The sequence below is a fragment of the Babylonia areolata genome, chromosome 35 (genome assembly GCF_041734735.1).
Source record: "Babylonia areolata isolate BAREFJ2019XMU chromosome 35, ASM4173473v1, whole genome shotgun sequence".
NCBI lineage: Eukaryota > Metazoa > Mollusca > Gastropoda > Neogastropoda > Buccinidae > Babylonia > Babylonia areolata.
In genome coordinates, this window is record NC_134910.1 from 7,051,289 (window position 1) to 7,065,805 (window position 14,517).

General features: G+C 45.9%; 1 protein-coding gene across 1 annotated transcript in view; it reads right to left on the reverse strand.

Moving 5' to 3' along the window:
* Window positions 1-1,668: 1,668 nt before the first annotated feature.
* The window catches only part of LOC143277840 (tyrosine-protein kinase Fer-like), a 65,804-nt gene continuing 52,955 nt past the window's right edge, over window positions 1,669-14,517 (reverse strand). The window contains 3 exon segments of the mRNA XM_076582754.1: window positions 1,669-4,694; window positions 5,030-7,864; window positions 11,697-11,819. Coding sequence (XP_076438869.1) covers window positions 7,725-7,864; window positions 11,697-11,819 — 263 coding nt within the window. The 3' untranslated portion in view covers window positions 1,669-4,694; window positions 5,030-7,724.

Genomic DNA, 14,517 nt, shown 5'->3' on the forward strand with positions numbered 1-14,517 from the left:
GAATCAACTGATATGCTGGAAAAAGGGAGAAAGAAAAAACAGAGAGAGAGAGAGAGAGAGAGAGAGAGAGAGAGAGAGAGAGAGAGTAAGCAGAGCCCAGCTTTTAACTGTTTCGTATTCCACTGTGCTTAGTTTGCCTTTACGTTGTATACATGTATGTGGCAAATTGAATCATCATCATCATCATCATTATGATGGACATTTAGTGATTTACAACACGCTCTACCATCTTAGCAGAGGAGCCTAGAACGCTAACAATCCACATCAATATTGGGGGTGGGGGGGGGGGGGGGGGTAGGGGGGATGGTTATGCAGGGCACAATATTCAAGACTTAAAAATGAGACAAATCAAAATGAGTCAATGATACACACACACACACGCACACACACACACACCAGACCACATGCCAATTCCTAGACATCCATGAAAAGCAGATTTCTGCAGATGTGTTTTCAAGGCCAGATTTGAACGGATATTTTGTTTCAGCACAGTGAATTTTTTGGGGGGTGGGGAGGTGGAGGTGGGGGCGGGCGGGGGAGGAAGTCTGTTCCAGGTGACAGGTCCTGGGAACTGAAAAGGCAGGCTGTCCTTGTAATTTCTTTCCAACCATTTCTCTGGACAAAGAAGAAAACGGGAATCAGCATGATGAACAGGACGGAGCATAAGGCTGATCATGATGAGATGTTTTAGTACTGCCAGGAGACGTACCAGAAAAAACTAATAATAAAAATAATAATGGAAATTTACATAGCGCCTTCCAACGCTCCAGGCGCTTTACAGTAACTGCGAAAAGTGAGACCAAAGAAACAGTACTAATATGGTATGGTTTAACTCTTTCCATACGAACGGCGAAAGAGACGACGTTAACAGCGTTTCACCCCAATTACCATCATCAAAATATTGCAAGCGGAAGGCTCTTATACTGAAGATGTGAATGTTGACAAAGAATACCACAATTCTGACGACGGAAGCTAAAGGTTGGGTCATTCAGACACCCACTGGACATCCGAGGGGTCTGTGTAGAGGAGAAGAAGAGGACTGGCCGTACTGAGTGAGTTAAAGTCGTGAAGCATCATTATGCAAGACATTTTGTGATCAATTCTCTGAGCAATATGAAGACAAATGAGTTTAGTCAGCACAGGTCACTGTGATTTGAACCCGGGACCCTCAGACTGGAAGTCCAATGCTTTAACCACTCGGCTACTGCGCCCGTCGACGCTCAGTCGGATTTTCCAGTCGAACTTGGCTGAAAGGACGTGAACAGGAGTCACGTCCAGACTCTCACATGGACACTGTGTTGGCAGATAAGTGTCTTTTAAGTCAGGCTCATAATCAGTCAGATTTCTCTCTTTTTTCTCTTCTTTTTTTTCCCTTTTTTTTTTTTTTTTTAAAAGAAGTATCCAGTAACCAAGACGCTAGCTGGGAACAAAGTACTTGGTGAACACACCAACAGGAAAAAAACAGAATACTACAGCTAGCCTGCTTTGTGGGTAAAGATAGAGAGGGAGAGAGGGAGAAGGGGGGAATGGGGGGGAGAGACTGAGTAACAGATGGAGAGAAAGAGAGACAGATGGAGAGAGAGACGGGGGGGGGGGGGGGGGGGGGGGGAGAGACTGAGTGACAGATGGAGAGAAAGAGAGACAGATGGAGAGAGAGACGGGGGGGGGGGGTTGGGGGGGGGGGCGGTGCTCTTTGACACACTTGTTCATTATTATTATCACAGTATGTTAGGTAAACATCAAAAACAACAATCACATCACCGATGAACAAGTGTGCCAAACCATCCAAGCAGCACACTACTAGAACCATGATAACAAAAGATCTGCCGACATCAGTTCACAACAAACTGAAAAGAAAGTTGCACTGGTATGGCCGTGTAACCAGATCAAAACCAGCGGCCTTGTTGAAGCAAACCTCCAAGGAACTGTTGAGGGAAGGGAGACGGAGGGGGGCACAGACAGAAAACAACAACAACAACAAGAGAGGCAAGGCCTTCAAGACTCACTTGGGATAAATTAAGTCCCCTAGCATTAATTACAGAGTAATTTCTCTCTTTTTTTTTTTTTTTTACTATCTGCACCAAAACGTTTGCAAAATAAATAAAAATTCCAAAACCTTAGCAAAAGAAGTTCCTGTTTGAACAAAAAATGATAATAATGACTCCTCTTGTTGTTGTGTCAGAATAAGAGGTGCCAAGTTTAGAGAATACAAAAAATATAAATATAACAGTAAATGCAGTTTGCATATAATTAGGCTTCTTTTTTAAAATTTGTTGTCCCCATCCCAGAGGTGCAATATTGTTTTAAACAAGATGACTGGAAAGAACTGAATTTTTCCTATTTTTATGCCAAATTTGGTGTCAACTGACAAAGTATTTGCAGAGAAAATGTCAGTGTTAAAGTTTACCACGGACACACAGACACACTCACAAACAGACAACCGAACACCAGGTTAAAACATAGACTCACTTTGTTTACACACGTAAGTCAACAAACAACAGGGCTGACAACACTGCAGAATGGAAAAGGAAAACCTCACTCACTCACTCCGGCCCATAACGACAAAGTAGTCGTTGGGGGAAGCCTGAGGACTGCAGACGCAACCTCCCTTCTCCATCTGTCTCTGTCAGCAGCCGCTGGCAGCAGCTCACGTGTGTGGAGTCTGGTCCATTGTTTGATGTTCTCATGCCAGTTCTTCCGCTGTCTTCCTCTTCTTCTCCCACCCTCCATGGTGCCTTGCATGATTGTTTTGGACAGACTGGTGTGTCGAGTGTTGTGCCCAAACCATATCAGCTTGCGTCTCTTCACAGTTGAAAGGAGAGGTTCCTAAGGTCCAGCAAGGTTCTCAGTTCTGCTGTGTACATATTCATCAGTCCTGTACTCGATCCAGGAAATCTGAAGGAGCTTCCTCAGGCATTTGTTCTGATGACACAAAAGCAACAGACTTGAAGCAAGCTGGTGAACAGTTCTTCTGTGGAGTGCCCCAGTGATTTCACATAGTTGAGTCAGAAGGACAAGAAGGAGAGGGAGAAGGAGAAGAAATGCACTGTCACCACATTAGCCTGGATCTGATCCGCCCAAACCAGGGACTCCTCTCTCTCTTTTCTTCCCCCACCCACTTTGACTTATTCCTCTTGTTTCCGTGGGGAACATAGGGCCGCAACAACACTCCTCCAACGCACCCGGCTCTGGCTGGTCCTCTTCAGTTCGGCCCACGTCATTCCGGCCGCCCTCGTCTCTGCCTCAATGGTTCTCCGCCAGGTCTGCTTCGGACGGCCAACTTTCCTTTTCCCCTGTGGGTTCCAATCAAGAGCCTGTCTTGTGATGTTTGTTGCAGGCTTGCGTAGTGTATGGCCTATCCATCCCCATTTCCGTTTCTTGATTTCCGTCTCCAGTGGGGCCTATTTTGTCATGTTCCGAAGTTCTTCATTGGAGACAACCTCTGGCCATCTGATGTTCAGGATGTTTCTTAGACATCTGTTGGTGAATGTCTGAAGCTTGTGGGTGCTGGTCTTTGTCACTCTCCACGTCTCTGAGCCATAGAGTAGAACCGACTTCACGTTGGTATTAAAAATCCGGATCTTGTTGCGGATGAGAGGGCTGTCGATCTCCAGATTGGTCGAAGGGTGTTGAAGGCGTGTCTTGCTTTGTTGATACAGCTCTTGATGTCTTCGTCCGTCCCCCCATCTTTGCTGACAACACTGCCTAAGTAGACAAACTTGTCAAACTCCTTGATGTTCTCTTGGTTCCCCCACCCATCAGGTCATGAAATTCAGGGTGATTGCATCAAGTATGATGATGATGATGATGATGACATGGACATATATATAGTACCTATCCTCGGTCAGAGACCAAGCTCTAAAGCACTTTACAAACACACAGTCATTTGCACAACAGGCTGCCTTCCTGGGTAGAGCCCGACTGACAGCTGCCATTGGGCGCTTGTCATTCGTTTCCTATGTCATTCAATGAGGTTTCAGTCATGCACACATACACTCTCATACAGCCGTGTAACATTTTGTGTGTATGACCATCTTAATTTCCCTCACCATGTAGACAGCCATACTCTTGGGAGTGTACATGCTGGGTATGTTCTCGTTTCCATAACCCACCAAACGCCGACATGGATTACAGGAGCTTTAACAAGCATACTTGACCTTCAGTGTGCGTATACACATGAAGGGGGTCCAGGCACTATAGCAGGTCTGCACATCTGTTGACCTGGGAGATTGAAAAAATCTGCACCCTTTTACCCACCAGGTACCGAACCTGGGACCCTCAGATTGGAAGTCCAACGCTTTGACCGCTCGGCTGTTGCGCCCGTCAAGTATCACTCAGACTCAAAATCTGTCCAGAATTTACCTTCCGTGTTGGTTCATGATTGTCACAGATGGGGAGGGGCACCATCTGGCTGATACCACAGACAAATAAAGTGACTAGACCAGAGGTGCCGCGACAGAATGGGTTAAGCGTTAGGACTTCTGACCTAACCTTCACCAGCGCTCATGGTTGGAAGTGTTAGGACTTCTGACCTAGCCTTCACCAGCGCTCATGTGGGACTTCTGACCTAGCCTTCACCAGCACTCATGGTTGGAAGTGTTGGGACTTCTGACCTAGCCTTCACCAGCACTCATGTGGGACTTCTGACCTAGCCTTCACCAGCACTCAGGGTTGGAAGTGTTGGGACTTCTGACCTAGCCTTCACCAGCACTCATGGTTGGAAGTGTTGGGACTTCTGACCTAGCCTTCACCAGCACTCATGGTTGGAAGTGTTGGGACTTCTGACCTAGCCTTCACCAGCACTCATGGTTGGAAGTGTTAGGACTTCTGACCTAGCCTTCACCAGCACTCATGTGGGACTTCTGACCTAGTGCTCACCAGTGCTCAGGGTTGGAAGTGTTGGGACTTCTGACCTAGTGCTCACCAGTGCTCAGGGTTGGAAGTGTTGGGACTTCTGACCTAGCCTTCACCAGCACTCATGTGGGACTTCTGACCTAGCCTTCACCAGCACTCATGTGGGACTTCTGACCTAGCCTTCACCAGCGCTCAGGGTTGGAGGCCCTGTTTCAGCATGGCCATGTACTCCTTGGGAACAGTCAGTCAGGTCTACCCAGGAAGGCAGCCTGTTGTGAAAAAAACGACTCTGTGTTGGTAAAGTGCTTAGAGCTTGGTCTCTGACCCAGGACAGGCGCTACATAAGTATCCATATCATCATCATCATCATCAATCATCTCAAGGCGCTGTGCTCTGATTAGTTCCTTGCTTCACCCGGGCAGGAAACGAAGTACCCGACACTGGTTGGTGGAGGTTCAAATGTTTCGGCAGGGGAGGGCTGGGCCTTGCCTTCCTCTGCTGATCCCCTGGACGTAGAGGGTATGAATTCACTGTCCCTGATGGCCATGAAAGGCAATGGAACCTTTTCAACTTAAGGCTTGATGGAGTCTTTGTCGTCCTGCATCCACCAGCTAGTGTAATCACGGTCAGGTGAGAGTTGTGTCCTTCACACTCACCCTGTGATGACTTGCAGCTCTGGGGAGTGTGGTGTTGTGTACTTCAGTATTGTGTGTGTGTGTGTGTGTGTGTGTGTGTGTGTGTGTGTGTGTGTTTGCGCATGTGCGTGTGTATTTGCGTGTGTGTGTGTGTGTGTGTATGTGTGCGTGCGTGTATGTGTGCGTGTGTGTGTATGTGTGTGCGTGTGTGTGTGTGTATGTGTGTGTGTGTGTGTTTGCGTGTGTGTGTGTGTGTGTGTGTGTGTGTATTAGTAGTAGTAGTAGTCTTCAGTTTAACGTCTTCCACTTTAAGTGATATTATGATATTAGACGAGTGTGTGTGTATGTATGTGTGTGTGTGTGTGTGTGTGCTCGCAATACAGAGGGAGAAGGAATGGGGTAGGGGGTGGGACGGACACACAAATGGATGATACGCTAATGCGTCATGAGAAACAAGGTTGTTCTCTTCAAACCCCCCCCCTACCCCCCCCCTGCCGTGCTCTTACCTTCAACTGGCCCTCAAAAGTTAATCTGACCCTCTGCAGTTTTTCCCCATTGTAAGCAGTGAAGAAAAACAAAACCTTGTCAAAAGTAGCACGCGCTCTCCCCACATGCCTTCACAATTTGTCTGCAGCAGGTATTAAAATCATGGGCAAATTTTTATCATCAGAGGCTTTCCTATTTTAAAAAGACAAAAAAAACAACAACCTAAACAAAACAACAACAACAACAAAAAAAAGTTTATAAAAGGCACTTACATTAGAAAGCAAAAGGAGACATGATAAAATGCAGATACATAATTATGTTGAAACAGCTTCAAGGCCAGCGAAACAAAGTACGAACGAACAGTTTTCAAGAAAGGTGCACTTTGCCCAAGCATGCATCCTTCAAGGCGATGAAAACTAATCACACACACACACACACAAACACATACACAAATAATATTCCAAGCAACTCCAGAAATGCTAAATATTCATCTCCATAACACCAGTGAATAAGACAATTCAAACAGCAAGACAAAAAAAAAAACCCAACAACAACAACAACAAAAAACAACAACCCCACACCCGTCACAGGATCAACAGACAGAAAGTTGATTCACACAATCGAACACCAACGAAAAGGGCCAATCCCAGCACAACCACGACCACCGCCACCAACTGCTGCCCTTTTGGTGACGCGCTGCCAGAACTAACTCACCAACAAGTCTGGAAGGACGAGGGAGGAAAAAAAAGAGAAACGAACGAACGAACGAATGAACGAACAAATTCTTTGAGGCACTGAGCTAACACGTCTGAGAGAGAATCTGACACTTTTATATCCTTTTTGTTGTTGTTTGTTTGTTTGTTTGTTTGTTAAGTTTGTTTTGCCACATGACCCAAGTCGATGAAAGGTCCGTGTGCTCCCTCCAACACAGCCACGGGAACGGAGCGGAACTGAAACACTGCAGCAGCACGATCACAGTCACTGTAGAACCTTTCTCCTTAAAGAACTCGAGGTGGGGTTGGCAAGGGAGGAGGGGGGCGGGGAAGGAAGGGAAAGGAAGGGGGGGGGGGGGACGAAGAAGGGGCAGAAAGTAGTGTGAAAAAGTGTGTGTTGTGCTGAAGTAACGAGTGTCGGGCGCTCAAGGTTCAACACAAAAAACATCTTTCTCTCTCTCTCTCTCTCTCTCACACACACACACACACAAACACCAACAACAAATGCTGAGAGTCGATGGAGGGATGGAGATGAACCGATATTATAAAACAAACAACAAACAAAAACCACTCAACAGCAGTCATCTGACAAGAAAACTCAACAGCAGTCATCTCCTCACACAGAGGATCCAGAAGGAAGACACGGAAAACAAGTAACAAAGGATGGGGGGCGTGGGGTGGGCGTGGGGTAGTGATGGAGGGGATTCAGGGATGGGGATAGGTGGGGATAGGAGGAGGGGGTGGGGCGTGTTTTTTTTGGGGGGGGTCAGAGCGGAGGCAGATGAAGACGATGATGTCAGTGCTTGACACTTGCCGCACAATGCATCTCAGGTTCACAACTGCCGCACTTTGTCTCACAGGTTTACACACTATGTCTTTTCAGGTTTACACCCGATGCACTATGTCTCTCAGGTTTACACACCGTGTTGCTCAAATTCACACACTACGTCTCTCAGGTTTACACGCTGTGTCTCTTGAGGTTTTTTACACATGCCGCATCATTGTCTCTCAGGCTTTCACACTACGTCTCTCAGGTTCACACCCGACGCACTATGTCTCTCAGGTTCTCGAACAGCTCCTTGAAATGTGGCCGCTTCTCCGGCTCGTACTCCCAGCACCGCAGCATCAGCTTGTAGACAGGTTCTGGGGTCTGGTGGCTGGACGGCAGCCGGTAGCCTGTGGGCGACAGATATGCATGCTTGCTCACAAACACCCCCCTCCACACAAAGACGTCTCATCACTGCATGCTTGCTCACAAACACCCCCTCCCCCCGCAAAGATGTTACTTCACTGCATGCTTGCTCGCAAACACACCCCTCCACAAAAGACATCTCATTACTGCAGGCTTGCTCACAAATACCCCCTCCCCCGCAAAGATGTCTCATCACTGCATGCTTGCTCACAAACACACCCCTCCACACAAAGACGTCCCATCACTGCATGCTTGCTCACAAACACACCCCTCCACACAAAGACGTCTCATCACTGCAGGCTTGCTCACAAACACACCCCTCCACACAAAGACGTCTCATAACTGCATGCTTGCTCACAAACACACCCCTCCACAAAAAGACGTCTCATCACTGCATGCTTGCTCACAAACACACTCCCACACACAAAGATGTCTCATCACTGCATGCTTGCTCACAAACACACTCCCACACACAAAGACGTCTCATTACTGCATGCTTGCTCACAAACACACACACCCACACACAAAGACGTCTCATCACTGCATGCTTGCTCACAAACACACCCCTCCACACAAAGACGTCTCATCACTGCATGCTTGCTCACAAACACACTCCCACACACAAAGATGTCTCATCACTGCATGCTTGCTCACAAACACACTCCCACACACAAAGACGTCTCATTACTGCATGCTTGCTCACAAACACACACACCCACACACAAAGACGTCTCATCACTGCATGCTTGCTCACAAACACACCCCTCCACACAAAGACGTCTCATCACTGCATGCTTGCTCACAAACACCCCCCTCCACACAAAGACGTCTCATCACTGCATGCTTGCTCACAAACACACCCCTCCACACAAAGATGTCTCATCACTGCATGCTTGCTCACAAACACCCCCCTCCACACAAAGACGTCTCATCACTGCATGCTTGCTCACAAACACACACCTCCACAAAAAGACGTCTCATCACTGCATGCTTGCTCACAAACACACTCCCACACACAAAGACGTCTCATTACTGCATGCTTGCTCACAAACACACACACCCACACACAAAGACGTCTCATCACTGCATGCTTGCTCACAAACACACCCCTCCACACAAAGACGTCTCATCACTGCATGCTTGCTCACAAACACCCCCCTCCACACAAAGACGTCTCATCACTGCATGCTTGCTCACAAACACACCCCTCCACAAAAGACGTCTCATCACTGCATGCTTGCTCACAAACACACCCCTCCACACAAAGACGTCTCATCACTGCATGCTTGCTCACAAACACACCCCTCCACAAAAGACGTCTCATCACTGCATGCTTGCTCACAAACACCCCCTCCCCCCACACGCAAAGACGTCCCATCACTGCATGCTTGCTCACAAACACACCCCTCCACACAAAGACGTCCCATCACTGCATGCTTGCTCACAAACACACCCCTCCACACAAAGACGTCTCATCACTGCATGCTTGCTCACAAACACCCCCTTCCCTGTAAAGACATCTCATCACTGCATGCTTGCTCACAAACACCCCCTCCCCCGCAAAGATGTTACATCACTGCATGCTTGCTCACAAACACCCCCTCCCCCCACACACAAAGATGTCTCATCACTGCATGCTTGCTCACAAACACACACCTCCACACAAAGACGTCCCATCACTGCATGCTTGCTCACAAACACACCCCTCCACACAAAGACGTCTCATCACTGCATGCTTGCTCACAAACACACTCCCACACACAAAGATGTATCATCACTGCATGCTTGCTCACGAACACCCCCCCGCACACAAAAGATGTCTCATCACTTCTGAACAAGTCTGAAGTGACTGTAATTTCCCCCGAAACAGAAAATGAAACAGAAGGGGCCTGGGCGAATGTTTGAGCATATTTTGGTTCGATACGTTAGGCCCAAAATCTCCCCCCACCTCCTTCACAAAAGGGTGTGACAAAATGACCTCCACAAGACAGAGACAGCCCCCCCCCAGGCCCCCCCCCCCCCCCCCCCTCCCCGACTTAAAGTTCAGTCCATGAAGATGTCGCAAACAACAACCTGGGGCCGTATTCAATTCAATTCAATTCAATTCAAAATACTTTATTATCTGCTTCAACCAAAAACAGAAAATTTTCTTTAGGCTCACTTAAAATGCCCATCAGCAAAAAAAAAAAAAAAAAAAAAAAAGAAAAAAAGAGACCATTGTGCCTGCGGGTAAATCTGCCTGAGGCAAAGCCTACTGCCTGAGGGTAGGCAGTATCCGGTAGTCAGAAACACTTGAGTTTTGCCCGTGGGTCTACAAACCTGAAGGCAAATTTACCCTCACTATCTGGCCAGGAGGTGACTGCCCATGAAGCAGAGGTAAGCATGGCGAATCCATTTGCGGCGGCGTTTTTGCTGAGGGAAAACAGGCGTGCTTTGCTGAGAGACCGTGTCTTGAATAGTTAGTTAGATATTATCCTTTATTTCCCTGGCAGTCAAAAACAATATAGGTAGGTACTGGCAGACGACATTATATTCAATAATTCCACATGAATTATGCATGTAGCAGAGAAGTGAGTGTAGCTCGAAGCGAAAAACGATGGCATGTCAGAAATTTGCAGATAATCAAAATTAGTTCACTGCAGAGAATATCTGAATCCTAACTCGTTATTTTATTTCTGAAATTAGATGAAAAGCAGGGAAGGCTGATGCGTTTGAAAATTGGGGGTGGGGTGGTAGGGGTGGGGTGGGGGGCAGGGGAGGGGTGGAGGGAAGATGTGTGTGGGGGGGGGGGGGGTTATTTATCAGAATTTAAAAATGGCTCCGATATTCGACAAGTTGCTGACTCTCAGCAATGCTTTGTCTCTGTAGCTTTTTCATTTCATATTTTTTTTCTAAATTGCCACAATATGTGAAAGAAATAAACTGTGGTGCGGTGAGAGGTAAAAGACCATGCACTGAAGGGAATCCCCGGGATTTTTTAATCGTAGATGATTGGTTAGCTGCCTGAGTGCGCTCAGCGTGTCTTGAATACCAAGACAACTTTTTACCTCCAAGGTAAACTGTACCTGCGGGTCCCTACCCACACCAAAGGCAATTTGCCTTCAGGCAAAATGAGTTGCATCTTGAATACTGCCCCTGACGGATACAGCTTTCTTGTCCTTGACACTGCTGATTGAACTGTTAACAATGTTACTGTTTGTCTCACACACATTCCTACACACATCTGTACACACACACACAACCACAAATACATCCACACACACATAAACAAACCACACACATACCCAACCTCCCCCCCCAACCCCCCCCCCCCCACACACACACACCACACTTCCACAACTACACACACATCCATACATACACAACCACACACACACACACACATGCACCATACAACCACTTTCACACAACCATACACACACATACATACACAAACACAACCACACATACAGTTGTCATCTTGTGGTACACGCATACACACACACACACACACACACACACACACACAAACAAACAATACACACATATTTCACACAAACACACACACCAGCCACACACACACACAACCACACATATCCATACAAAGACAACCACACACACACAACCACAAAAACATAACCACACTCGCATCCACACACCACACAACCACATACACACACAAACACACAGAAACAAACAGCAGCACACAAACACCTCAACGAAACATATCACACAGACTCACATTGTTACCCTGCACTGATCAAAGCTGAATAAAAAAAAAAATTCATTAAAAAATGACAACTACTAAGAAATGGGGAAGCGTGCGCGAGACATTACCGTCTTCAACGTTCTGTCTGGCCTGTGCGTTGGTCATCCCAGTGTACGGCTGTTGACCTCCAGAGAAAATCTCCCACATCAGAATGCCGTAGCTCCACACATCACACAGTGATGTGTACTTTCCTGGACACACATGTGACACACATCACATAGTGAGTGATGTGTACTTTCTTGGACACACACATATCGAACAGTGGTGTGTACTTTCCTGGACACACATGTGACACATATCACATAGTGAGTGATGTGTACTTTCTTGGACACACACATCGAACAGTGGTGTGTACTTTCCAGGACACACACACATCATACAGTAATGTGTACTTTCCTGGACACAAATATGACACACACATCATATAGTGACGTGTACTTTCCTGGCCACACAAATATGACACACACATCATATAGTGACGTGTACTTTCCTGGCCACACAAATATGACACACACATCATACAGTGATGTGTACTTTTCTGGCCACACAAGTGACACAGACACTGCACAGTGACGTGTACTTTCCTGGCCAAACAAGTGACCCACACATCATACAGTGATGTGTGCTTTCCTGGCCACACAAGTGACACAGACATCGCACAGTGACGTGTACTTTCGTGAACACAAATGTGACCCACACATCGCACAGTGACGTGTACTTTCCTGGCCAAACAAGTGACACACATATCATACAGTGATGTGTACTTTCCTGGCCAAACAAGTGACACACATATCATACAGTGATGTGTACTTTCCTGGCCAAACAAGTAACACACACATACAGTGATGTGTACTTTCCTGGCCAAACAACTGACACACATATCACACAGTGATGTGCACTTTCCTGGCCAAACAAGTGATGCACATATCATACAGTGATGCATATTTTCCTGGCCACACATGTGACCAACACATTGCACAGTGATGCGTACTTTCCTGGACACACATGTGACGCACGCATCATAAAGTGACGTGTACTTTCCTGGACACACACACGGCAGCACGGTATAAACAACACAGCACAGAACGACACACACCACACAACACAACACAAACACACACTGACCGAAGTTGAGAGCCTGCAGCAGTATCCAAACGACACAGAAGAGTACACACCACACAGCGCAACACGGCACAAGCATGCGGTGATGAAAATTTTGCGCATGCTGTGAAACACAAATCACAAACAACACAGAACAGTGCAACGAACAGCACAGCACAGCACAGCACAGCACAGCACAGCGCTACACAACACACACTGACAGAAGTTGAATGCCTGCAGTACAATACAAACAACACACAGAGGACGCTGCTACAAACAACACACACACACCACAACACACATCACAATGCACTGTACTGTGTCATGTTACTTTTTTTTAGCTCTCCTCCAGATAGATCACATCACTACAGTGCAACACAACTTTTTTTCCTCTCTTTTTTTTGCCCTGCCTGAAAAATCGTGTATTTGTTTCATGATCACAATGGATTTTTCCAAAGTATTTTGCCAGGGAAAGCAACCCATTCTGTTGCCGTGAATTCTTTCATATGCGCTAAGTGGATGCTGCAAACGCGGTTTTTCGCATCATCCAAAAGACTAGTGGAGTGGTGGCCTAGTGGTAAACGCGTCCACCTTGGAAGACCCTGAGCACACTGGCTCTCCCGCTCAGCTCGGAAATATTTTCTCCCGCTCCACTTGACCTTGAGTGGTGACCTGGACGCAAGCAGCATACTGTTAGTTCGCGCAAAAGAACCCACGGCAAGAAAAGGGTTGTCCCTGGCAAGATTCGGTGGAAATGTGATAGTAAAACAAATATGCTTGAAGGCAGAAAGACAAGAAAAAACCCACAAAAAAACCACCCCAAAACAACATAGGTGGCACTGCACTGTAGACACGCACTCTACCAAGGCGGGAGAGCAGCCCGAATTTCACAGAGAGAAATCTGTTGTGAAAAAAAGACTAATACGTCACGATACCATGCAATTCAATACAATACAACGCAAGTAATACCTTACGATACAATTACAACACAAGTAATACGTTACGTTACCACACATTCTATACAACACAACACAAGTAATATGTCACGAATCCATACAATTCAATACAACACAAATACATTACAATATCATACATTCAATAGAATACAACACAAGTAATATGCTACGATACCATACAATTCAATACAATACAACACAAGTAATATGCTATGATACCATACAATTCAATACAATACAACAAAAGTAATACGCTACGATACAATTACAACACAAGTAATACGTTACGATACCATACAATATAATACAACACAAGCAATACGCTACAATACCATACAATTCAATACAACACAAGTAATACGCTATGATACCATACATTCAATACAATAACAATACAACACAATACAAGTAATACACTACGATACCATACAATTCAATACAACACAACAAAAGTAATATGCTATGATACCATACAATTCAATTCAATACAACACAAGTAATATGCTATGATACCATACAATTCAATACATCACAACACAATAAAAGTAATATGCTACAACACCATGCAATTCAATTCAATGCAACACAAGTAATATGCTACAATACCATACAATTCAATGCAACACAAGTAATACGTTACGATACCATACATTCAATACAATACAACACAAGTAATATGTTACGATACCATACATTCAATACAAGTAACAGACTATGATACCATACAATTCAATATAAGTAATATGCTATGATACCATACAATACAAAACAACACAAGTAATACGCTATGATACCATACAATACAAAACAATACATGTAATACGTTACGATA